Source organism: Acomys russatus, chromosome X (assembly GCF_903995435.1).
Source record: "Acomys russatus chromosome X, mAcoRus1.1, whole genome shotgun sequence".
NCBI classification, from domain to species: Eukaryota; Metazoa; Chordata; class Mammalia; order Rodentia; family Muridae; genus Acomys; species Acomys russatus.
This window is the reverse complement of record NC_067169.1, coordinates 92,946,883-92,972,471: the sequence shown is the minus strand read 5'-3', so window position 1 is coordinate 92,972,471 and position 25,589 is coordinate 92,946,883. Positions and strand designations below refer to the sequence as shown.

Here is a 25,589-nt window from a genome sequence, read left to right as displayed (position 1 = left end):
TTTACCAGGGAATACACTCTTAGCGAAAATGGTCTCTCTCTTTCCCAGCAGCTAACAATTGTAACTAGCACCACAGTCAGGGATGGCTTATGTGCCCAACTTCCCCTCTCCATGCTGACATTTGGTCAGGCTTGAGCTTGGAAAAGTTTTGTGCATACTGTTGAAAATGTTGTGAGACCATAGGTGCAACTGCCCTTGCTGCGTCCAGGAGACAGTTTTGTTTTGTTTTTTTACCCCCAGGAGACAATTTTTTCGTAGTCATCCACCACCTCTGTCTCTTGCACTCTTTCTGCCTCTGTTCTGCAATGATCCTGAGCCTTGGGAGGGAAGGTATATATACATATATATGTATGTATGTACGTATGTATATGTATATGTATATGTGTACACACACACTTCCTTTAGGAATGAAGATTCTTACAGTCTCTTATACATACACTCACCTTGTCCAGTTACAGGCCTCTGTGCTCATCACTGTCTACTGCAAATAGAAACTTCTCTGATGACGTTTGAGAGATGTATTAGCTTATAGGTATAATGATAAGTTATTAGGAGTCAGTTTAATATTACATTAATTTAGCATCATAATAGGATGTTCTCTCATAGGGCCTATGACCTCTCTAGCTATATAAATGCTTGGCCCAATAATGGTGCCAGCTATAGATTTTATCTTGTGGAGTAGAATTCAATCAAATTAGAAATTGGATTTCTAATGGTTGGTTACTCCCATGATGCTCATGCCACTATTTCACCAGTGGGTATGTCCTGCCAGGCCAGTCATTAGTATAGCTTGAAGGGTTCACAGCTGGGTATAACTGATAATTACTTTTCTTCTCCAGTAGCTTGCATAGCACCTCCAGCACTATGAAAGCTAACCAGTAGGGATGAAGTTTCCAGGTCTGTAACACCTTGATTTCTCCATGTTCTATGATTCAAGTATGTGGTGTCTTTAGTACTAGGGTCATATTGTCAAGTTCTAGAGTGTAACCAAGAGTATTGGCAATAGCAGCTAATGTTGGGGTATCACTCTACTTCCTTTTCTTATATAATTAAATTAAAATAAAATTTATGAAAATATATCAGTATATACATGATGTGTGTATGTGTTCTGATTAGTAACCAGATACATGCCCATTACATTTTGTTTTATTTATCTGTTTATTTGTGACAAGATCTTGCAGTGTTGCTCAGACTGGCCTCAAATTTCTTGGCTCATTCGATTCTCCTGCCTCAGTTTCCTGGGTACCTGGGACAACAGGCGCTCACCACTAGTTTCCCTTAATGTATATGTTTGAAAAGCTAAAGCAAAGGGGACAGTCTACTATCTAGACACCAGTACTATTGACATTTTGGGTATAGTCATCCCAATTTTGGTATATGTTAAAGCCTCCTCTAAATTATATATTTCTTTCTACCCAGTATAATGTCATTTTCTTTAAAAAAAAAAAAAAACACCCAAAAGCAAACAACCAACTTTTCCCAGTCTTCTTATAAATAGCGATAGTGTTCCTGGAGTTGGTAATGAAGATCTCTGACCCATTTTACAGAAGAGACAGTTTAATGAGATCCTTGGAAAACAAAAGCACAGGAGAATGGATGGGAATGAGGAAGTGTGGACTTGCAACGATAAACAGTGCCTTCTGTTTCCTCGTTAATGAACACACATCTAACCCCATTTGCTTTCCCTTCTTTTGTATCTTCATTACACTGTGTCCTGTTGTCTGCAAAGATTTTTGGAGGGATAGGTAGGAGAGCAGTAGACTCTCTGTGAGACTGGCCCAAGCTGGGCTCCTGAATGTTCCCACCACACCTAACTTGCCAGTGTGCTCTGTTCTTCATTTGATAGTTTTGCTGAGGTCAGTATGTTTAACTGACTGTGTGGGGAATGACAAGACACTCTGGAAGAAATTCAGGAATCCACGGTTTGGGGCACTAGGAAGTATTCTGGCAGTTTTCATCTCCTGAAAAGTGTAAGATGATGGTGAGGTCTAGTGTGTTCAAATGCTAGACTCAAAAGTATCCAGTGGGTCTTAACCTTCCTGATGCTGTGACCCCTTAATACAGCTCCTTATGTTGGGGAGACCTTCCACCGTATTTTTGTTGCTACTTCATAACTGTAATTTTGTGGCTGTTATGAATCATAATATAAATATCTGATAAGCAGGTAGTCTTAGACAACCGTGTGCAAAGGTCCTTTGACCCCCAAATGGGTTGCAACCCACAGATTGAGAACCATGGTTGTAGTTCCAATTCTTCCTCGTTTTTCAGTTGGGGAATCACTGTAGGTTCCACAGCCTCTGCAGGCAGAACCTGAAGTAAAATGTGACTCTCCAGAGTTCTAGGCCACGGTTAGAAGAGTCGTAAAACCCTTCATATTAATTAATTCTTGTAAAAACTCAGTGAAATAGGTTAGCATTATTTGCTCTGACTTCGGAGTCATTTACTGCAAAGTGATTAAGTGTGTGTAAAGCAGAACTGATTCCAGTATAATTAAATGTTTTTAATCACTCTCAAAAGAACAGGCTAGTAAGTAGGGCTATTATTTCAGGAATCAGCTTTCGGTTTCTGGTCCAGCCAGTTTGAAGATCACTTCTCACCGGGTATCATGGATTCCTTTTATATTAGGCATAAAGCCCGTGTTTTCTTAGTAAGATTAAGCAAACACATCGTGCTAGATTAGCTGACTCTTTGGGCTCCTACAACCTTCTCAATAAATGAATGAATGTGGAGGAAGAAGTGCTTGTCACCTGGAGACTTATATAAAGTAATGTTGACCTACTGATATTACTTCCAGATGAAGACTTTAGCCGGAAATACCTTCTTCTTAAAAAAATAAAAACAAACCAACCTCTCTCTCTCTCTCTCTCTCTCTCTCTCTCTCTCTCTCTCTGTGTGTGTGTGTGTGTGTGTATGTGTGTGTTTGTAGGTCAAATGACAGCTCATGGGAATGGGTTCTGTCCTTCCACTATGTAAGCCGTAGGACAGACCTCAGGTCTTCAGGCTTGAGGGAGCAAGCATCTTTATCCACTGAACCATCTTACCGGCCACTTAGGCCCCAATTTCTTAACTGTCCTCATTCCTACACAGACTATTCAGGGGGTGCTTGATAGATAACTAAATATAATTTGTTTTGGTTACTATTATCTGAATATGATCAAATAGTTTCTAAAGCAGTCCTTAATCCAAGTTTGCTTAGACAGCAAAGCACACAAGTTACAGGTTTTTTGTTCATATCTGCAGCGGGACAGGTGAGTTTTGAGTTCAGAACTTCTTGTCTGAGATTCCTAGTTTCTTTCCTTTTGCTTTTCACTGCTTCTCTGACATCTGCATTGGCATTCTACCAGAACGTGTCCTATCTAGAAGTACTGCTGCTACCAGAGTGATTTCCTGTCTCCAGTGAAATGCCTAATCACCCCCGTGCCCTGCATCTCTATCTCAGGAAGCAGGAGCAAACGGATCCTCGCAGAGACACTATATCCTATAATGGCATTGTCACACTTCCGAAGGTTAATGGTAGAAGATTAGTTCAAATACCCTAAAGTGGTTTAACTTACACATTTTACATTCCCCCCAGTAAAATGAAAAGTAAGGCATTTACTGAGGTTATTAAGTGACATATGTAAAGAACACTAATATTAATCGCGAGGTTATTATGCTGAGAGAAGGGAAACCACTTAGAAAATTGTGATTTGGTACAAGTCCCTTTAATTTTTTCCCATGAAGCAATGCTTCTTTCCTTATGCTAGATGTTAATAATTAACAAATGTAGTAAGTAATTCTTAGTCTAAGTGGGATTTGCACCTGGAAAAGGGACATATGGAGAAGCAAAGAATGGACAAAGGAACATCTGGGGCACCCTACAAATTACTTCAGATGTGGTGAACTCAGCTGTGTAGGCTCCACTTGTTTTAACAGTAACAACAAAGCATGCTTTTAGAGGCCAAGGAGCTAAGAACTTTGTAAGACACACGAGAATCTGCCCACACAGTGGTCGTTCAAGCATCTAACGCTTGATAAAATTCATCGTAAAATCCTGTTTAATCCCAAACCTCTGTGAGTTCAAGATTGCAATCGACTCATTTTGACAATGTACATTCCTGCTCATGTGCTTGCTCTTTGGACCATTAGCAGCTACAGCATGCTATCAATTTCTTATTTGATCTGATACACAAAAAGGGCGGGGGGGGGGGAGGAAGAAACAAAAACATTTTAGTAACATGGGTTTTAAAATTGAAACTGAAGCTGGGCGTGGTGGCGCACGCCTTTAATCCTAGCACTCGGGAGGCAGAGGCAGGCGGATCGCTGTGAGTTCGAGGCCAGCCTGGTCTACAAAGTGAGTCCAGGATGGTCAAGGCTACACAGAGAAACCCTGTCTCGAAAAACCAAAAAAAAAAAAAAAAAAAAAGTAATAATAAAATAAATAAATAAAAATAAAATTGAAACTGAATATAAAAGAAAAAGACCATAATTTCCAGCCCCCAAATCACTAAACTTCATGTTTAAATATTATTCAGTGATATTCACCTCAGTGAAGGAGACAGAAAAGCTGGTTCCTTTTTCCGAACTCGTCATTCATTTGGTCATATCTGAACTCCGAAACAGTCTTTCCAGTTAGCTGAGTGTGTGTGTGTGTGTGTGTGTGTGTGTGTGTGTTTGTAATTGGGTGGTTGACTGGCAATTTTGAATCCAGCCCCTCACCAATCAAAAAAACAATTAGCACCCTTGATGTCTGTTTGCCAATGCTAATGAAGCAGGATTATTACTTACTCCCTACTCAAGAGCTCCTGCCAGAGTCACCCACTCTTTCACGTTTGTATTTTTATTTTACAAGAAAATCAACACACAGAATGTACTACATGCCTAAGCTATCAAAGTATTCAACGCTAAACCTTATACGTTATTTTAATCGTGTACACATTTTTACCCCCCCCCCCCACCGAGGATTTAACACATAGTGAGCGTGCATCTCACATATTTGCGTGTGTGTGTGTGCATGTATTTGCACAGGGATCACAAAGACACATCCATGAGTTGTAGGTCAGGCAGAGGAGGATGGGGATCAAGTTATTCTCGGTTTTGAATAAAAGGCCCGAGAGAGAACACAGCTCACCAGAGAAGCAACAGGAATTTCTGTTTATTTGAAGTTTAGCCTGTTCTGAGACGGCAGGAGACTAGCTAGAGTTGAGCAGCTGAGGGCAGATTACCAAGGGTTTTACATGCAGTGCAGTGGGTTGGGACCTTATTCTAAGAGCAGTGGTGGGGCGGGGGTGGGGGGGGGGGGGGGGGGGATGGGAATGGGGGGGGAAATGGGAGAACATTAGCAGCTGTGGTGGGCCTTTAAGTTGGGTTACAATGTGGAGACCCTATTATATTCTAGAACAAGAGCTGTGGCTTCTGCTGTGAAATGGACAAGAAAAGGCGTGTTGGGAGCCTTCCCAGCCAGGAGCATATAAGTGTGGAGGTGGGTTGGCCAGGTAAGGGGCCCTGTGACAATTGTGTAAAGAGGATCAGAGTGTGAACGTGAAGGCGAGGTGAAGATTTATTTCCGGACAGAGTGAGCAGCAGGGGGCTTGACAGAAGTGATCGAAATGCACATTAACCTCCACACCAGGAAATCAAGCAAAACACAGCCCATGGCAGCTGCTACCGTGAGACAACCAACCCCCTCCTCCCCCCCAGGGAAGGAAGTAAATCTAATAAGTGTCAGCTCTGTGATTTGTCATTTGAGAAAATGAATTCTACCTTGGGGAAGTCAAAGAAAAGGTCCTCCAGGCAAGGGTTGTGGCCATTCTGGCCTTCTCGGAGCTTGGGGCTAAGGAGGGAGGGCCAATCAGTTCCTGATGTCTGTTTTCAAAAGATTTTAGGCACTTTGGCTTACATTCAGAGAAGACTCTCAATCTGTGTCTTTGAAGAAGAGAGCCTGGAACAGTGGGAGAGGAGAACAGTCTTCAAGTTGTTTGATCACTTCCCTTTGGTGGAGGAGGCACTCAGAGGAAGGGGAAACAGGCTGTCAGGATGAGCCCTGATAGGCTGCGGTGAGCCGGTGGGGGAGGAGGTGCCCTACTATCAGAGGTCTAGGGGAGGGGGGGAAGAGGGAGGACGAGGGAGGGAGGGTGAGAATGGGTTAGCAAGGGGCTAACACTTGGGATGTGATATGAATAAACTACTATAAATTAAAATTTAGCCAGGCAGAGGCAAGAGGATCTCTGTGAGTTTGAAGCCAGCCTGGTCTACAGAGAGAGTTCCAGGACAGCTAGAGCTGTTGTTACACAGAGAAATCCTGTCTTGACAAACAAAACAAACAAAAAATTAAAAATTAAAAAATTAAAGAGATGGGACAATGTAAAACAAACAAAAAACAAAAACAAAACAAAAAACCCAACAACAACAACAAACAAAAAACAAAAAACAAAAACAAAAACGCTAGCTAACCACAAAGAAGGAAAGGCCAGAGACTCAAGTGACCGTCACAAAGTGAGGGAGTCTTGGTGGCTGGTCCCTGAAAGTTTCGCACCTTACAAGGTCTGGGCTCCTGTACTGGGATAATGGACAACAAGAAGGAAAAAAAAAATTTTTTTTTTCTGGAAAGATCTGGTCAACCGAGTGGCTATGATGGTGGGTACATGTCTCTCCATGCTGTTTTCTCTCTCTCTCTTTAAAGTGTGTGTGTGTGTGTGTGTGTGTGTGCGCGCGCGCGCACGCGCGTGTGTATGTGTGTGTGTGTGTGTGTGTGTGTGTGTACATGTGTATAGGCCAGAGGTCTAAATCAACTTTCTTCCTCATTTGCTCTGTTCCTTCTTTTGTGGGAAAGGGTCTCTCACTGAACCTGAAACTCACCAGTTGGCTAGCCTGGCTGGCCAGTAATGGTCCACAAAGCCACCTTCTTCCACCTCCTGCCCTATCCATTCTCCCTGCTACATCTCGGCTTTCTGTTTTTATTTATTTATTTATTTTAAGTTTTGGTTTTTCGAGACAGGGTCTCTCTGTGTTAGCCCTGGCTGTCTTGGACTCACTTTGTAGACCAGGCTGGCCTCGAACTCCCAGCAATCCACCTGCCTCTGCCTCCTTCCCCAGTGCTGGGATTATAGGTGTGCATTACCAGGCCCGGCTTTGCAGCTTAGCTTTTACATCTGTGCTAGGATCTGATCTGGGTCTTTATGCTTGCATCTCCCCAGTCTTAGCTAGTTTTCTTTCTTTCTTTCTTTCTTTCTTTCTTTCTTTCTTTCTTTCTTTCTTTCTTTCTTTCTTTCTTTCTTCTTTTTCTTTCTTTCTTTCTTTCTTTCTTTCTTTCTTTCTTTCTTTCTTTCTTTCTTTCTTTCTTTCTTTCTTTCTGAGACAGAGTTTCTCTGTGTTATAGCCCTGGCTGTGGTGGCACTCTCTTTGTAGACCAGGCTGGCCTCGAACTCACAGAGATCTGCCTGCCTCTGACTCCCAAGTGCTGGTATTAAAGGTGTGTGCCACCACGTCTGGCTAATTAAAAAAATTTTTTTTAATTAAAAATTTATTTTTATGTATTTATGCATTTATTTTATATTTTTTATGTATGTATATATTTATGTATTTATTTATTTTTTGGTTTTCCAAGATAGGGTTTCTCTGTTACACAGAGCACTGGCTGTGGTAGCACTCTTTTTGTAGACCAGGCTGGCCTCGAACTCAGAGAGATCTGCCTGCCTCTGCCTCCCAAGTGCTGGTATTAAAGGCATGTGCCACAACACCTGGCTAATTAAAAAAAATGTTTTTTTGAAACCAGAGCATTTATTTTATGACTGCTTGAAATCTTCAAGATGAACTGGCGGCTGCAACAGCTGCCCTCTTGGGTTTAGGTGTTGTTCCTTCACAGAATCCATGTCTGAATCTCCGGTAGACAATTTTTAGGTGTCTCATCCGCCCGGTCCCGGTTGTATTTCGCCTCTTAGCCTTGGCACTCCAGTTATACTTTCTCTTGCGCTTGGCAGGGTAGCCACCACATTTGCCTGCCACAGATCGACTTCTGAAGGTGGTAGGCCTTAGAGCCACAGCGGCGGCACAACGTGTGCGTCTTATTGCGACGCTTCCCAAAGGATGAAGTCCCTTACGTCATCTTGCTTCTGCTGCCGAGGCCAAAGAGCAAAAAAAAAAAAATTTTTTTTTAAGTTTAAATTTAAATTTAATTTTTATGTATTGGCTAGTTAAATTTTTTTGAATTTCAATTTAAAATTTATTTTTATGTATTTATGTATTTATTTTATATTTGTTATGTATTTGTTTACTTATTTATTTATTTTGGTTTTCCAAGATAGAGTTTCTCTGTTACACAGAGCACTGGCTGTTGTGGCACTCTTTGTAGACCAGGCTGGCCTCGAACTAACTACCGCCCCCCCCCCCCCCCCCCTTTCTGTGACAGGGTTTCTCCTCTGTGTCTGGTCTAGCTTTCTCGCCTTTCTTCAATTTTTTTTTCTTTGTTTGTTTGTTTTTTTTTTTTTGTATATTTTTCTTTGTGTAGTCCTGGTTGTTCAGGAAGGCACTCTGTCGGCCAGGCTGGCCTCGAACTCAGCGATCCATTGGCTGGGATTAAACGGTGTGTGCCGCCAGCCTCGCTTGGCTAGCTTTGTTTAACTAGTTTCTTTGAAAGAAATAACCCTGTAGGACGGCGGCGAGGGTGGTAGTGGCGTCTGCAGTCTTTAAATTACATAATTGGGCTTGAGGCGCTGGGGGGGGAGGGGCGGGCGTCGCGGGGCGGGGACAGTGAGTAACTTGGACAAAACCTGGCTGGTCAAAACCTTACTAAGGCATTAACTTTGGCCCTAGCTTTGCAGCACGGGAGGGGCGGGGCTAGTTTAATTTTTGTTCATGGGAAGGCGGTTGGCTCTGGGGAACCCCCAAGGGGGCGGGGCTATTCGGGTTGCTATTGGTTCTGGCGGCAAGTTGAGGGAAAGGTGGTGAAGGGGGCGGGGCTATTCGTGTTGCTATTGGTTCTGGCGGCAAGTTGAGGGAAAGGTAGTGAAGGGGGCGGGGCTATTCGTGTTGCTATTGGTTCTGGCGGCAAGTTGAGGGAAAGGTGGTGAAGGGGGCGGGGCTATTCGTGTTGCTATTGGTTCTGGCGGCAAGTTGAGGGAAAGGCAGCGAAGGGGGCGGAGCTCACGAGGTGGGGGGAGGAGACAGTTCGTTCCGCTAGAGCCCGCTGAGGGAAAGGAGCTGCCTTGGCGCGCGCGCTCCTGTAGCCCGGCAGCCCTCAGCCGGGATCCAGGAAGCGGCGACCAGGAAGCTTACGGGGGCCCTCGGGAGGCGAGGGGCGCACGGGGCGTTGGCACAGGCGCGCGCGTGCTTGCGTCGCCGCGCGCCTCAGTGTCGCGACCTGAGCCATTCAACAGCTGGCCTCGCCCGTGGCGGTCGCAGGGAGCGACGGGGGAGTGTTGGCGCTTTGACACTGCGGCGGTCGGGAGGCGGCGGCCGGAGCTGTGGCGGTTTCGTTCTCCCAGCGGAGCCCTAGCGTGGAAGTTCGGCGGTTTGCTGAAGCGCCCGGTAAATGTCCCCGTCTCTGTCAGGCGACCCGGCGGCCGCGTCCTTCTGCCTCGCGGTTAGCCGGCCGCTCCGGGCCTCGGCGGCCTACGGGAGTGAGGAGTGCGGGACGGGCAAGGCCGCCATGGACCCGTGTGAGGACTGGGGATGGGTTTTCCCTGAGGACCCGGGTGGCCAGGCCTGCAGTAGCTCGAGGCGGTTTTCCAGAGATGCCAGGAGGCTTTTCCCCCCTCAGATCCCTCTGGGCTGCTCTCTCTCGGCTCTGGGCGCCGCACTAGGGGGCGCTGTGGCCGCTACTGCAGCCCAAGTCACTGGATGCTTTTCCTTAGGGTACCCTAAGATTGCGGGGGGGGGGGGGAAGCTGAAGGATGGCCTCCCCGCCGGAGGCAAAAGCCGAGAACTCTGCTTCTCAGCCTGCTCCCGCGGCGACATTCACCCAGTTAACCACTAGCTTGCAAGGCTCTGTCGCCTCGGGCCCGTGGGTGACCGCGATGGCCTTGTGCGGGTCCTAGGGTGGGTGGAATTAAACTGCTTCTAATTTAACCGAGAAAGCACGGGTCAGCCTCAAAGCCTTTGGAATGCATAGTCTTTGAGTTTGGGTTAGAAGGACAGAGGTGTCAGGGAAGGAAGCAAGTTGGGGAGGACTCATGCTGTGCCTACTGCTGGCCCCCAGCATCTTGGTCACTGGGACTAGTGGCTGTTTTACATTTCTCACCTGCTCATTGTGATTTTATTTGAAGCCAGTCACTGCCTGAGCACTTTGCAATGCCACTAACTCTAAACTTGTGTTGAATGGAACCCTGGATTCAAGCATGGGGACAACCTGGGCCTTTTATTTGTCACAGTGTCTCAAAGATGTTGCCTGGGGTTCTTCCTGTCTCAGCTCTAACTTTGAAACCTCATATGGTTGAAATAGTGTAGGATTGTGCACTGTAATTGATAGGGATGGCGTGTTGGGTTCGCTCAAATTCGGTTTTTATAAGTTTTTTTTTTTTTGGTTTTTGTTTGTTGTTGTTTTTTTTTTTTAAAGCATGTGAGGTTCTAGTAGCCACATTTTTCTGGGTTCTTTTTTTTATTCCTCTCTGTGTGTGGAGTATGTCCTTTCAAAAGTATGGATAACTTCCACGAAAGTATTTTTTTTACTTCAGTTCTTGTAAAGCACACAGAGAAGTGGAATAAGCCTCCAGGCACTGGTGTCCAGGGAATGCCAGCTGCTACACACACATCAGAGGATGGATGGGGCTGACTTGAAGAAGCATCATAAGGTAGAGGGTAGAGTGTGCAGAGACCATCTCTGCAGATGGTGAACCCAAGGTTTTCCATTTATTCTTAGCCAAAGAACACACCCAAAATGTAGCCCATTTGACTATTTTCGATATCATACATTCAGGTAAAGTGTAGCCTTTTACTGGCTTCCTGTGTCACCTCCAACATCAGAAGAAATGGTGAGGCTTGGAGCTTAGAGAATATGGATTTGAAGATCAGGTAATACAAAATAGTGATGATGGTGATGGCGGTACTGCATTATTTTCCCAGCATGCCCCCTGCCTTTGGCAGAGAAAGGAATTTTTGTTTTTCAGGATGGAAAAGCGGTCTTACTTTAATTATAATTATAGAATCCTTCTAAAGAAATAATATTTCTATTAATCCTTTGAGAATTTCATGCATGCTTACAAAGTATTTTAATCATATTTTCCCCCATTCTTTAATTCTTCTCAGAGAACCCCACCCCCAACATCATGTCCTCTTTTTAAAAAAATAACCCATAGAGTCCAGTTTGTGCTGCCTCTGTGTTCATGGGTGGGGACTATCCACTGCAGCATGGTAGACCCTTAAAGAAAACTGTTTCTTCCTCTGTCAGAAGCCATTAACTATCAGTAGCTAAGAGAAGAGTTTTGTTGGTAGTAATAGTTTAAGAATTCTGATTCACTGTCCACTCAGGGATATATTTTTGTTTGTTTCCAACATACCCCTGCCTGGCCTTCTAAGAAGCTTAAAAGCTCAGTTGCAGGTGGAGGCAGGCTAATGCCTGGGTCACAGCTGGAGCAAACATGGACTGCATGGAATTCAGGGGTTATTTCTCAGAAGGGGGAGTATAAGAACTGGGACACATTAAGAAGGGCAAACAGTGAAAATTGAGTACCCATAGTAGTAATAAGGGCTTATATTAATTTGAATGCTTACTTGGGGCTAAGTACTTTATCACGTGAAGAATCATTTCATGTGATTCTTCAAAAATCACAGAGCCATACACTAACACACATGAGGAGAGACTGGCCATGGTGGCACATGCCTATTCAGCACAGAAGTCTTTAAGGACCCTCTTGACTGGATAGACTTAGAGGTTAGCCTGAGCTACATGACACCCTGTCTTATACACACATAAAAGATGAGAAAGAGGAAAGTCCCTGTAAAGTATGTACTAGTCACTATTAGGAGTTGAGTATTTCCAGTTCAATAATCTGAAATCTAAACCACTCCAAAATCTGAAGCCTTTTGAATACTGTCATAGTGCCACAAGTGGAAATGGCCACATATGCCCTCATGTGATGGGCTGCTGTAAAGTGAAGCAGCATTAAAAATACTGTATAAAATTACCTTGAGGTTATGCATAAAACATGCATGTGAAACACGAATGAGCCCAGTGTTTCTACTTGGGTCTTACCCTCAAGATAATATCCTTATATAGAGACACTTAGGATCTCAAACATTTTGGATAAGGGGCTACTCCACATGGATCTCCTATGGTAAAGCCAGTTGTCTAGTGTGACTTACCTGGGTCCCTGAGCCTATACTCCTCCTTTTTTCGAGGATCTTGTTCAGGTGTGAGTGTACTTAATTATTGTTTTTGATATTCCTAAACCCTTAGGGAGTACCAAATGCATGCAACTAAGTAGATTCTTGTGTCTGGTGGACAGAAAGAGGAAGCTGGGAGCCTTGAAAGCCAGCCCATAACGAGTAGGCTTTTAGCTCATATGATTTGATTTTTGTTTTTGTTTTATTTTTTTATTAATTTATTCTTGTTACATCTCAATGGTTATCCCATCCCTTGTATCCTCCCATTCCTCCCTCCCTCCCATTTTCCCCTTACTCCCCTCCCCTATGACTGTGCCTGAGGGGGACTTCCTCCCTATTTGTATGCTCATAGGGTATCAAGTCTCTTCTTGGTATTTTGTTTTATTTTTGAGATGGGACATTAACATGTAATCCAGGCTAGGCTTGAATTCACAAAGGGTGTGAGCTACCATGCCTAGCAGCATATACCATGTGAAAAAGTAATTGAATTAAGGGGAAGTCAGCATTGAAAAGCTGAAGATCTTAAAAAGAAAAAAAAAGATCTTTAGTTTATCTTGAAATTCTAGAAGGGGTCTGGGTTGTTTCACCCACACAAGACTGAGCTCTGCAGAATGGACTCCTTTAGATAGGGGAGCTGGGTGCTGTTTCTCTTGTCCAGTCTCTGTGCCTTACCTAGAAAATTCAAATTCTAGTCTCTCTTTTTGCCTTACTTTGTATTTGTAATCAAGAAATTGCCAGCCCACCTCCTACAGCACTATCTATGTGCATGCAAGGATGGAGCGGATCTCATTGTGGAGGAGTTGCCTAACCGCAACTGAGCACCATCCATAGGCAGCATCTTTCCTCAGGCCCAGGACGGAAAGCCTGCTATACTATGACACATTCTGTTGAATATTCTTTTCTTAGACTGCATTTTTTCTGTTGCATACTGAATGAATCTGGGTCAAAATGTTAAAAAAATAGTTCAGGGTAAAAACAGAAGAAAAACAATTAAAAATAGCATGCTAGTTTGGAGGGAGGAAAGGGAAGGAGGAATGATGTAATCATAGTATAATCTCAAAAAACCAAAAAATTTTTTAAAGAATAGCATGCTAAAAATTATTAACCTAGAACTCTTTGTAAGCATTTAAATCTTTTGTGTGTGAATGCATATGATGATATTCATGTGTGTGAGAAGAGAGTACATGCATGCCACAACACATATGTGGTAGTCAGAAGACAACCTTAGGTATCAGTCGTCAGCTCCTACCCTGTTTTAAGACAGTTTCATGTTATTTACTATTGCATTTGTCAGGCTAAGCTGGTCCTTGAGCTTCTGAGCAGTTTCTTGCCTCTATCTCCCATCTCACCATAGGCGAATTGGGGTTATAGATACATGGTACTATGTCCAGGTATACATGGGTTATGGGCATCTGAACACACATCCTTACACTTATGTTGTTGCCATTTGTGTGCCTTACCCATTGAACCATCTTCCTACCCCGAAAGCACTTTATGTTCTAGGTATGTATAAACCATTTCTCTATTGGCATTGGACAACGTTATACAAGTCTGTCCAGGAACTGCAAGGCATTTAGCATTTGTTGGTCCTCTGCTTGCCAAATAATGATGATGCTCCTTCCTAGGGCAATTGTCATGATAACTAAAATTATTCTTATGCACATATCATTGCTCTTGAAGCGAGCAATAGTGGCACATTTAAAACCTACAAAGCATATTCTCAAGAAGTCTAACATTCATTTCACGTGAACAGATGTTAACAGTAGCACTGCTAATCTCTGGTGCAGTGTTCTGGTCCTCTTTTCTCATTTTCTGCATCAGAGTCCAGTTACTTGTCCTAATTTCTATCTCTTTTTATACTCAGTTCTTCGAGGGTGAACTCATTTTAACACATCACTACAGCCTCCAAAGTGTCTGATGGAATAGGTGATTGGTAAGTACACCTGAATTACTCTCAATGTTCATTAGTGTTAATACCTCTAGTCTATCCACTGGGTGTAGCGTGGGTATATCACACCTGTAATCTCAGGGAGACAGAGGCAGGCGGACCTCTGTGAGTTCGAGGCCAGCCTGGTCTACAAAGTGAGTCCAGGAAAGTCAAGGCTACACAGAGAAACTTGTCTCAAAAAAATCTCTAGTCTAAAAGAACATGGTAGCCTGCATTACCATTGCACTCTTGGCCTTGAGATGCTGTTCAGCAATAGCATCTCTGAGGAGACGACACCGAAAAGCAAAGGAGCCAGGCAAAAGCCATAAGCAGTGTACTTAATGCACTTGTTTCCAGTAAAGAGGCCAATGGGACTGGGGTGGACAGGAAGTTCAGGAGGGACAAGGAGGTGAAATACATTGAAAGAAGCAGGCAGAAGCTTATTTCAAAGGAAAGAAGTTTAGATTTCCTTTAAAGCGTGGTTGGAAGCCACTGGAAGGTTTTGAGCAGATATCTAACATGATTTGGCTTAGGGTGTTTTAAGTTGGGCATGGTGGCACATACCTGTAACCCCAGCACTCAAGAGCCATTACTGTGAGCAGGAGGATTGCTGTGAATTTTGAGGCCACTCTGGGCTACGTTGTGTATGCCTGACTCAAAAAAAAAAAAAATGTGCAAAAGTTCTGTTTTAAATCACCTTGGCACTTATCTAGGATAAGGATGGAAGAAGAAAGGCTAGTTAGGGAGCTTCTAAAATGATTCAGTTAGGGTGATGAAGGATTAGACCTATCTAGGAGGTAGCAGCAAAGGGGAAATGCATTTGGAATATGTCTTAGAGGTGAGGGTAATGAAATGGAGAGGGAGGGAGGGATAACTTCTAGGTTTTCAGCTTGATCCCCGGGGTGGAGGTGCCTATACTTAGGGAAGTGAAAATTATTGGATGAAAAGAAGCTAGTGTGAAGTGGAGGGCAGGCTTGGGGGATGGGAATTAAGAATTCGGATGCACTTGTTTGGCTGAGATGCCAAGGAAAAATTCCACTGGAGACAATGAATAGGCAGTTAAATATGAATCTCAGGTTGGCACATCCTCAGCCTATATAAAATTAAATGCAAATTAAAGGTGCCTCAGGGTGCCAAAATACTCTAGCAATAGGCATCATACCTAAAATGATGATCCAGAGCAAGCAGGGTTGGAAGGAATCAGACACAGGGATTCTGCTGATGGCCTGCTTCTTTGACTTAATGTTGCAGGACACCAATTTGACAATAGCTAATGAGCTGCATACGATTATCCCTGACCTTTGATATAATGTGTGTATGTCTGTCTGTATGTATGTGTATATATATATTTTGGTTTTTCGAGACAGGGTTTCTCTGTGTAGCCTTGTCTGTCCTGGACTTGCTTTATAGACCAGGCTGGTCTCAAGCTCACAGTGATCTACCTGTCTCTGCCTCCTAAGTGCTGGGATTAAAGGCGCGCGCCACCACCGCCTGGCCTGATATAGTATATTTTGAAGAAACAAATTTTAAAAGCTTTATACAGAGCTTTTCATGCTAAGTGTTCATTCTTAAAATAATAGATATAATATAAATATAAATATAATATAAAAATAGAGTAACTCGGGGGTAGTGTGCTCTTTCAGAAAAAAAAAAAAGAGCCAAGCATAATATGATGGTTCTGGCCTATAATTCCAGTAAGAGGGTGAGGCAGGAGGATGGTGAGCTCAAAGCCAGCCAGGGTTGCATAGTGAATTCTAGGCTAACCAGGGGTAAAGAAAACACCAGGGGAAAAGGAAAACACACACAAATCTCTATAAAGAGAATGAATAGCTAACCTTTCTTGTTTCATTCTGTTACGTGATAAAACAGTATGACAAAAAGCAACTTAGGGGAGAAACAGGTTTATTTGGCTTGTACTGCCAGGTCACAATTTATTATTGAGAGAAATTAGGGTAGGAATCTGAAACAGAAACCATAAAGGGATATTGCTTGCTAACTCACTCACAAGCTCATGCTTTCATATATAGCCGAAGATCTATTGCCTAGGGATGGTGCTGCCTGCAATGGACTGGGACCTCCTGCATCAATTAATAATAAAGACAAACCCCCACAGACATACCAATAATCAATATAATCTAGGCAATTCCTCAATTGAGGCTTTCCTTTCAAATGACTCTAGGTTATAACAAGTTGACAGTCAAAGATAACTGGGACACTAACCAAAGCTATAATTATAATTTTTACAGTCAATATCTAGACTTGTTAATAAAGCAGGTGTAACTCTTGGAGAGTGGTGATGTGTAGATACAGCTATGTAAACCTTACAAGCTGTCCATGGTAAACATAGTAAATAATTGTGTTACTTATTTGTAAATCATGTCATTCATTCACTTTTGACTTTTTGTACCTGTTTCTCTCTGACAGTGTCCCTTCCTTAGGATGTCACAGCACAGTGGTACCATGAAGAGATCGCATGAACCGTGCCCTTTGTGATATTTTCTTCTTTGACACATTTTCTGCAAAAGGTATTGGGTAATATATCCTATCCCTTGAGACTTGGATTTGAGTAAGTTCACCTTGGGGTTTTAGAAAGGTTGGGAGACATGCTCTTGGTAACCCATGAGTACACACTGGTATAAAGGTCACTTTTCCCCTGTAGGTGGCGACTGGTAGAAAGGAATTTTGCTGGTGTGGTGGTGCAATCCTTTAATCCTCAGCACTCTGGAGGGAGCGCTGTGAGTTCGAGGCCAGCCTGGTCTACAAAGCGAGTCCGGGGCAGCCAAGGCTACACAGAGAGACCCTGACTTGAAAAACCAAAAAAAAAAAAAAGGAATTTTGCTGGTAATTTTCAGACTAAAGCTAGAAGCTACAAAATACTCCACTGTCGTGATAAGCATTTCCCATGAATAATACTCAGATTATTCAAGGAATGAAGTAAGAGTCTGCTAGATACTCAACCGCATTCCTTTAAACCCCTCATGGCCCCCCTTTTTTTATGTGAACAAGAGACATCAGTAAGTCTGCAGCATCTTGTTAAATTAATCCAAAGTAGACAGCAGCTTTCTTGGCTGGAGGTGTTGGAAAAAGCTGTTTCCTGAGAAAGCGCTAAAGAAGGGGGTCTGCCGGCTGCTTTGTGCATATAGTTTTTAACTAGCTTCCTCCCTTGCTATCATGGGTTCATACTTCTAACACAGTAGCATGCATTTATTAATTTTTGTTTGCTTATTCATTTATTTACTTATTTATTGTTTTTTTTGAAACATGTTGTCATGTATCCCAAGCTGGCCGCAAATGGCCTTAGATTTCTGTATATTTAAGGTTGACCTTGAACAGCCCTCATGTCTCTGCCTGCTGAATGCTGGTCTATGCCCACCGTGCTGGTTTATGTGGTGCTGGGGATGGGACCCAGGGCTTTGTACATAAGGGAAACAGGAAATTATTTGTACTGGGATAAATTAACAGGTCTGTTTTTCTCCCATCCTGGGTGCCCTCCCTTCCCATGCTCTCCTATTCCCTTTTGTTTGGGTTTTGGTTTTGATATAGAATCTTGGTCTTTATCCAATGCTGGCCTTGCTTGACCCAGAGATCCTTTTGTGTCTACCTCCACATCACTGAGATTGCATGGTGTGTGCCACTATGCCTGGTCAGTTTTGTTTGTTCAAAGATTACAGTTCCCCACACTGAACTCTGCCTTGCAGCTGGGTCTGGGTGGTGGTAGAAGAGATTCTCTCTTAGTGTTTCATTGTTGCAAATCTGTCATTCCTGAATGACTGTGGACTTTCTAAAATCCCTTTTCTGTCCAGAAAGCCCCAGTGTCTTATATGAATTCTTTCAAACCATCAGAATCTGGGAATTCCACAGAAGGTCCTAAATTGGTTTTTATTGCAAAACCGAGTGCTGCTTAAGTTTAATGATGTGATTTTGATATTATTCAAAGATCAGAGCATTCGAGCAGCCTCAGTTTAACAGTGTTTCCACATACATGAGCATCTTGCCTGAAGAGCTATGGAATATTTGGATTTGATCAAGACTTACTGGGGATTCTGCATTTGCCAGAAGATTGGAGATTGGCGGGGTTGGTTTGACCCAAATAAATGTTGGCTGCCCTGCTGGCTTCTATAATGTGTTGGTAGAATTTTATATGTCTTAGATGCTTTCAAAATGACAACATTAAGGCTCAAAAGCCTGAAGAATAAAGGCATCAATTACTTTCAGAGAGGATTTGAGTTGTATAGATTGTCCTTTTTATCCCCTGCTGTTACTTTTTGCATGTCCTTCATTCAAATGTCCTTACTGATATTCTGACTGCAAATGACTGAGAGTGAAAAAATCAGTGAGTGGTTGTTGATGAATACTTTTTCTATGACACAAGTGCTTTTAACCTTTTAAAGTCAATTTCAATTAAAAAAGAATTCCATGAAGTAGCCAATGAATTTCTCTACTCTGTCCTGAAATGTGAGAAAGTATTGGGGTGACTTTGGATGCCAACTCTACAGAATATGTTGAGTTGGCCTTGCAATTTAAAAACCTGTTTTAGGCTTTGAACATCTCTAGTCTGTTTTCTTATCCTTAAGTTCTTATTCTGCTGTTATTTAGCCAGCTTTGCTACTAGGTAGAGAAGCAGGGAAGAGCAGATGGTGGAAGATCAGAAGGCTTGATGAATAGAGAAAGCTGCCTTGTTTCCTGGGAATGTCCTAGAAATGCTGTGACATTGGAAGCATGTTGTATGAAATATTCTAATAAAGATCTGGACACTAGATACTGGTATAGTGGCTGAGATGGCACTCGCCTTTAATCCCAGCACTTGTGAGGCAGAGGCAGAGGCAGACAGATCTGTGAGTTCAAGGCCAGCCTGGTCTATATTAGTAAATTCTAGGACAGCCAGGACTACATGGAGAAGCCTTGTCTCAAAAAATAAAACAAACAGCAACAACAACAATAGGATACTGGTATAATTCATGCTGTGTAAGCATTGTTGAGCAATCATAAGTTTTATTTTAGTAAATAAAATCATTTCATTCTAATTAGCTCCCAAATGAAAACATTGCACAGCTGGTTTAAGTTCCTGCCCTGACTCTGCTCAGTGATGGATTGTGACTGGGAAGTGTCAGCTCAGTAAACCCTTTTCTCCACAAGTTGTTTTTGGTCAGTGATTTATCACAGCAACAGGAAAATAAGCCAGAACAGACATTAGTACCAGGAGTTGTGCTGTATTCATTATGAGCCTGACCATATGGCTTTTTATGCCTTCGGACTATTTTGGTAGAGGATTGAGGAGGATTTAGGCACTTCAACCTGAAAGAAATATTGAGTACTCAGAGATTAATGGGCAATTTTAATGGGAGCTTGGAAGATAGAGATATGTAGACAATAGAGGCTTGGATTATGAAGTTTCAGAAGGAAGCAAAGGCTATTGAGGCCATTTGTGTGATATTTTGGATTAAAAATCTGTTATCACTGGTCAGCTGAAGCTGAGGAGTCAGCTGTGACCAAGAGACCAGCATCACTAAGGTGAAACCTTGTGTTTCACTGAGATAGTGGATGTTAGCTGGGCCTGAGGAATCATTGTGGTTAATAAGAAATAGCATACTTGAGGTGAAATCTTCTGGGAAGTATTTTCTCACAGTCACAACACAAAAACTGTGAGTCAAGGAGCCAAGTTGGCATCTCAGTCTGGCAGTTGAACTTTTCAATGTGTAAAAATTAGCTGTGTAGTTCTGGTTCGACCGCTGAATGGCCCATGGAGAGTAGCAGAGGCTTGGTGTCTTGTGGCAAGTTTGCAGTTCCTCCAGAAAGGCTCTAAGAGGCCACTGGTGAAGGGGAAGCCTCAGATGCGGTGGAGACCCCAGGTTATTAGAGATTCCAGAATTGTGGGGTGTCCACCAAGGACAGTGGAAGGTGTGCAGTGGAGCCTGTCTAAGCATATGAGTCAAGGCGTGTGTTCTGAAGATAGCAGAGCTGAAGTGGGTTACCCAAGCCCTTTGAAGCCCAGAAGATGGCGTCCCAGATGTCAGATGTTGAGCTACACTGTGGCTTCTGGTCTTGCTTAAGTATGATTGCTCCCAGGCACTGGTTTTTCCTTTTTGGATCAAGCTTGGTTTTTGTTTGTTTTGTCTTCCAGACAGGGTTTCTCTGTGTAGCCTTGACTGTCCTGGACTCACTTTGTAGACCAGGCTGGCCTCGAACTCACAGAGATCCACCTGCCTCTGCCTCCCAAATAGTGGGATTACAGGAGTGTACCACCTCACACAGCTTGGAGTAAGTTTTTAACTTGTCTTTAATTTTATGAGAGCCGACAGAAAAGAGACTTTGAACTTGTAAAGCATGGGTTTTTTAAAGGTTAGAGGACTTTTAAAGTTGCACTGTATTTTATATTAGGATAGTAACATGAGATCTTGGAGACAAAAAAGGAAATGCTATGGTCTAACGGTGATATGCTCATGTGTCAAACTGAATAAGGAATAGAGTATCCTGAGTGCTTTTTGAGTTACCTGGAAAGACAGAACCTCCATTAAAGAATTGCCTTGGTGGGGCTGGCCCATGCTTTTGTCTGTGGGAGCATTGTCTTGATAACTAGTTACTGTAGGAGGGCGCAGTCCTCTGTACATGGTACTGTTTCCCAGGCAGGTGGTCCTAGGCTATGTAAAAATCCTAGCTGAGTATAAGCAAATGAGCTAGCCAGTAAGCAGCATTATCCTATGGTTTCTGGTTGAGTTTTTGCTGGAGTTCCTGCCCTGACTTCCCTCAATGATGTGCCATTACCTGGAAGTAGAAGCCAAATAAACCCCTTCCATCTACTCACAGTATTTTATCATAACAGCAGAAAAGCGAATTAGAACAATGAAAGTAGTTTAACGATTTAAAAATTTGAACTTTTGGTAATTCATGGAGACTCTAATTACAACATTCTTTGCATGAGGATGTGGTTTAAACTAGAGTCTTAAACCTGTTTTGAGTAAATTGGTTTATAAATATGACCGTGATTGATGAAAATGATGAGACTAGTGTTAATTCTATTGTCAGTTGAAGCAAGGCTTCTTTTTTCGGTTCAACAAATTTATTTATTTTTAAATTTAATTTTTATGATTAAAAAAAGATCATCAAATCCACCCCCATCCTTCATTCCTTTCCTCTCTGATTTCTTCCCCCCTAAACTCCCACCAATATACCCTCCCAACTTCATGTGTTTTTTAATAAACCATCTAACCAACTGAGTCTCCTTAATGCTGCCAGTATGTGCATGGGTATAGGACCATTTATTGGGACATGAGTAGCCCCCCACCCAGGAGCCACATCTCTTAAGGAAACTCACTACCATCTCCTAGTAGCTATCAGTTGCTATTATGCCCTTAGCTAACAGAGTTCATGAGAGCTTACTGACCACCTCCGAACTCCATGCTAGGATTTTGTCTGGCTTGATCTTGTGCACGTTTTGTATGTGCTGTCACATGGCTGTAAGTTCATGTGTGCAATAAAGCTGTCATGTACACTGTAGACATCCACTACATCTAACTCCTACAGTCTTTCCACTTCGTTTCCATGGTGATTCCTGAGCCTTGAGAGAAGGGGGTGTGGTATAGATATGCCATTTAGAACTGAACACACCAGTTTTTCCCCTGCATGTTAACTACTTTTGGGTCTCTGCATTAATCACCATCTACTAATGAGGGCTGAGAGATGCACTAATCTATGGATATAAAGATAAGAACTTTGGAGGCAGTTTATTACTATGGTTATTTAGCAAACAGTAGTAAGTCCTCCCCCAAGGACTGTAATCTTTCCAGCTACAGTTTCTTAGCCCAGTTAACACTATCAAGCATGGAATTTATCGTATTGAGCCAACCTTAAATACAATTTGGGAGTGGTCAGTTAATTTTAGAATATTCAGAAGCAGGACCTGCTTAAACACAAAATTGGAAGGCAAATTTGGCCTTTAGAGTCAATTTTAAGCCATAGCCAAATAACTTGATCTCAGAAATTCCCCTTGTCTTGGTGTCTATCTGTATTTTGGTTAATATGTAAACAACTCTCTCATATGTATGTGTATATGTGTGTGTGTGTGTGTGTGTCTGCACACACATATATTTCTTAGATATGTTGATTTGATTTAAACAAGGTTTAAAAATAGAGAACATTAAATTGGGTGTGGTGGCCTTTGATCTCAGCACTTGAGAGGCAGAGACAGGTGGTAGATACTTGAGTTCCAAGCCAGCCTGGTATACAGGGCAAGTTTCAGTACAGGTAGGGTTATACAGAGAAACCCTGTCTTAAAAAAAAACCTCACAAAAATAGAGATTAAAAAGAAAAACAGAGGCCATGTGGGGAGAAAAACAAAAAATGCTTTTAGACCTATTTTTAAGAATGAAGTAGTGCTCTCAATTAAATAAGGATTGGCACATCAATCTTAGAGCTGAGAAAGGATTCTGGTTTAGAGGAAAGCATCTGTTAGTTTAGTAATATATAAGTATCTCTTAGAATTATCTGTTATTAAATACTTTGCAAATAGATGAGTAATTGCCAAAGGCAGGAGGATTACATAGAGGCACAAGAAAGTTTGTGAAAATACTGGTTATTTCCACTATATTGATCATGGTGATACTTTTTCTGCAGGTGTGTATACATGTGTCAAGAGTTATCAAAATGTGCACTGTTGACATTTGTTCAGTTTATGTTATAAAGTGGATATTATAGATCAATCATGTCTCAATAAAGCAGTTTTTTATGTTTTTGTGGTACTGGGGACAGAAGCCGGGGCCGCCTACATGCTACACAAGCTTTCTACCACTGTGTCACTTCCCATCCCCAATTAATAAAGCAGTTTTCTAAAAATCACCTCTGCGACCTGTGATATAGCTAGCACCATAGTTGCCAAGTGAGCCTCTGTTTCTCAGAATTTTATCCAAATCTCTCAGGCTTCAGTCATGACTCATATAACCTTCAATTATGACGTCAGCTGCTAGGGGTGGCACATAGAAGGCTGTATGGGTGGTGCAAGGGAACTATTGTATTAATTTATTGTGACCCTTTCCTAGACAGGTTTGTGTCAGTAGTTGTCAATTGCTTTTTGGCAATAGCTCTGTGAGAGTTTGCTTGCTTATCATGTATGAGGTTCTGGGTTCTATTCTTAGCCCAAATAAATGAGCAAACAAATAATAAGTAGATAGAGTATGTAAGGCAAAAAGGGGAAGTTATTCTTTACTTTCAGTGCACATCATAGAGGAAATATTGTTAACAGTCTGATGTACAAGTTTTCAGACTTTTAAGTATGTGTATGTTTGTAGGCATACATATGTCTACATTGTTTACATTATTTTTATGAGTTTATTATCTTGCTTTTATGAAAATACGATTTATTCTGCAAATTTTTTTCCTCTAAAAACTATCATGTCAGGCAGGGCGATGGTGGCACACGACTTTAATCCCAACACTCCGAAGGCAGAGACAGGCGGATCGCTGTGAGTTTGAGGCCAGCCTGGTCTACAGAGTGAGCTCCAGGACAGCCAAGGCTATTATACAGAGAAACCCTGTCTCGAAAAACCAAAAACCAAAACCAAAACCAAAAACCTATCATGTCTACTCCATCTTATCACCAAGTACACCTCCCTTCCTTCCTTTCCTCCCTTCCTCATTTTTTCATTCCATCTTACCCTTGTTCTCTTTCTTCCCCCTCCTTTTTTGTTTTTCCATAGTTTTTTAAAAATTAAAAATCCTTTCATGCAGGGAAAGCTGGGGAACCGCTCTCTGCCCGGCTGGCACCTTTAGGTCACGTCCGAGGCCGCCTGCTCCGGCGTTGTGGCGTGGGGGCTGCTGGAGACGGTGGAGTCCGGCATGCTGGCGGTGATGTGTATATTCAACCTCGGTACAAGGAGTTTCCCCAGCTTACCCGGTCCCAGGTGATCCAGGGCGAGTTCTTACGCTCACTCAGGTGGTTCTGGATTCTCTGGAGCTTTTGGCATGACTCGGATGCTGTGCTGGGTCACTTTTCATATCCGGATCCTTCACAGTGGACAGATGAAGAATTGGGGATCCCTCCTGATGATGAGGAGGACTAAGAGTATAAACTCAGCTCTGTACAAGAGCAGGGTGAGATGTTCCAAGAAACCACAGACTTCATATTTAAAGTTGTTGATTAAAGTGCCTTGCCAAAAAAACCCCAAACCAAACCAAACCAAAAAACCTTTCATGCAATATAATTTGATTATGTTTCCCTTTTTTCCTAACCACCCAACTTTATGATATCTCCCCCGCCCCCGTGTGTGTGTGTGTGTGTGTGTGTGTGTGTGTGTGTGTGTCCATCCGTCTCTGTGTCTATCTGTCTCCCTGCCTCTGTTTCTGTGTGTTTCTTGTCTCTTTCTCCATACTCCCTCTATCATGTCTGAAGCATCCATAAGGAACAGGTGCCACAATGGAGTTGTTTGCAGCTACATGCCAGGTGTTACAATAATTTCCCATGGCGTTGCTAAAGCACTGAAACTATGATAGATACAAAAATCCAATTACTTGGTATGCACTAGGTCCTTGACAGTTTTTGAAATAAGAATAGAAAATTAGCCCTCTATTCCCGGAAAGTAATTGAAAATGAAATATCCACATGTGTTTAATTTTAAGATCTAAAGACTGTGACGAACTAGAGAAGGTGGAAGAACCAACTGTTTTGTTATTGCTGCCATAGGAAAATTGGAATTTGAAAATCTGAATTGTGATGGTTTGAAAGGAGTAATTAAAAATTAAAATTTTTAATTGGCACATAGTTTTAAAACTAAAAGGTGCTTGACATTGTAATATATGTATGCAATGTATAATGGTCAAATCAGAATATGATTTGTCCATCTCCTTAGACATGCATCATTTCTTTGGGTGGAGAATATTTAAAACCTGGCCTACTGGGTATTTTGAAATATACAGTTAATTTTTCTTCTCTATAGATGTCCTAGTGTTCTGTAGAACAGTAGCAATTATCTTGCTTAGCTGACTGTACTATATGCACACTAACCAGATTCTCTCTAGTCCCTCTTCTTTTATTCTTCTCAGCCTGTGCTAACTACCATTCAACACTCTTTCTTTTCTTTCCTCTTTTTTGAGACAGGGTTTCTCTGTGTAGCCTTGGATGTCATGAACTCACTTTGTAGGCCAGGCTGGCCTTGAACTCAGAGATTGGCCTGTCTCTGCCTCCCTAGTGCTGGGATTAAAGGTGTGAACCAATGTGTCTGGCTCTACCCTCTATTTCTATGAAAGCAGGTATTTTAGCTTCTTTGTATTCCTGACTTCTTTAATTTAACATAATGCCTCTTACTCTATCTATATTGTGGAAGTGACAGGATTTCGTTCATTTTAGGGCTTGATAATATTCCATTGTGCTTATATA

General features: G+C 42.4%; 2 protein-coding genes and 1 pseudogene across 3 annotated transcripts in view; 2 read left to right on the top strand and 1 right to left on the bottom strand.

Annotated features, from left to right (window-relative positions):
- Positions 1-7,758: 7,758 nt before the first annotated feature.
- Positions 7,759-8,083, bottom strand: LOC127185584 (60S ribosomal protein L37-like; annotated as a pseudogene).
- Positions 8,084-9,158: 1,075 nt separating this feature from the next.
- Positions 9,159-25,589, top strand: part of LOC127185950 (A-kinase anchor protein 17B-like) — a 36,136-nt gene continuing 19,705 nt past the window's right edge. The window contains exons 1-3 of one of the 2 annotated variants that reach the window (XM_051142595.1): positions 9,159-9,504; positions 14,162-14,230; positions 16,649-16,749. The gene's annotated coding sequence lies outside the window, so the exon portion shown is untranslated. Of the gene's footprint in view, positions 9,505-14,161; positions 14,231-16,648; positions 16,750-17,507; positions 17,849-25,589 lie in introns of those variants that run through there. The other variant, XM_051142596.1, reaches the window with a different exon arrangement.
- Positions 16,698-24,367, top strand: LOC127185403 (NADH dehydrogenase [ubiquinone] 1 beta subcomplex subunit 2, mitochondrial-like). The gene is made up of 2 exons (XM_051141875.1): positions 16,698-16,749; positions 23,945-24,367. Exons 1-2 carry the CDS (start codon positions 16,698-16,700, stop codon positions 24,274-24,276), a joined length of 384 nt encoding a protein of 127 aa, XP_050997832.1. The 3' UTR covers positions 24,277-24,367.

What these genes read in the sequence shown, in the direction of transcription:
- LOC127185403 (XM_051141875.1), top strand. Translation starts at nt 16,698, where the DNA reads ATGAACCGTGCCCTTTGTGATATTTTCTTCTTTGACACATTTTCTGCA. An exon ending in TGACACATTTTCTGCAAAAG is followed by an intron (nt 16,750 to 23,944) that starts GTATTGGGTAAT and finishes CCTTTCATGCAG; the next exon opens with GGAAAGCTGGGGAACCGCTC.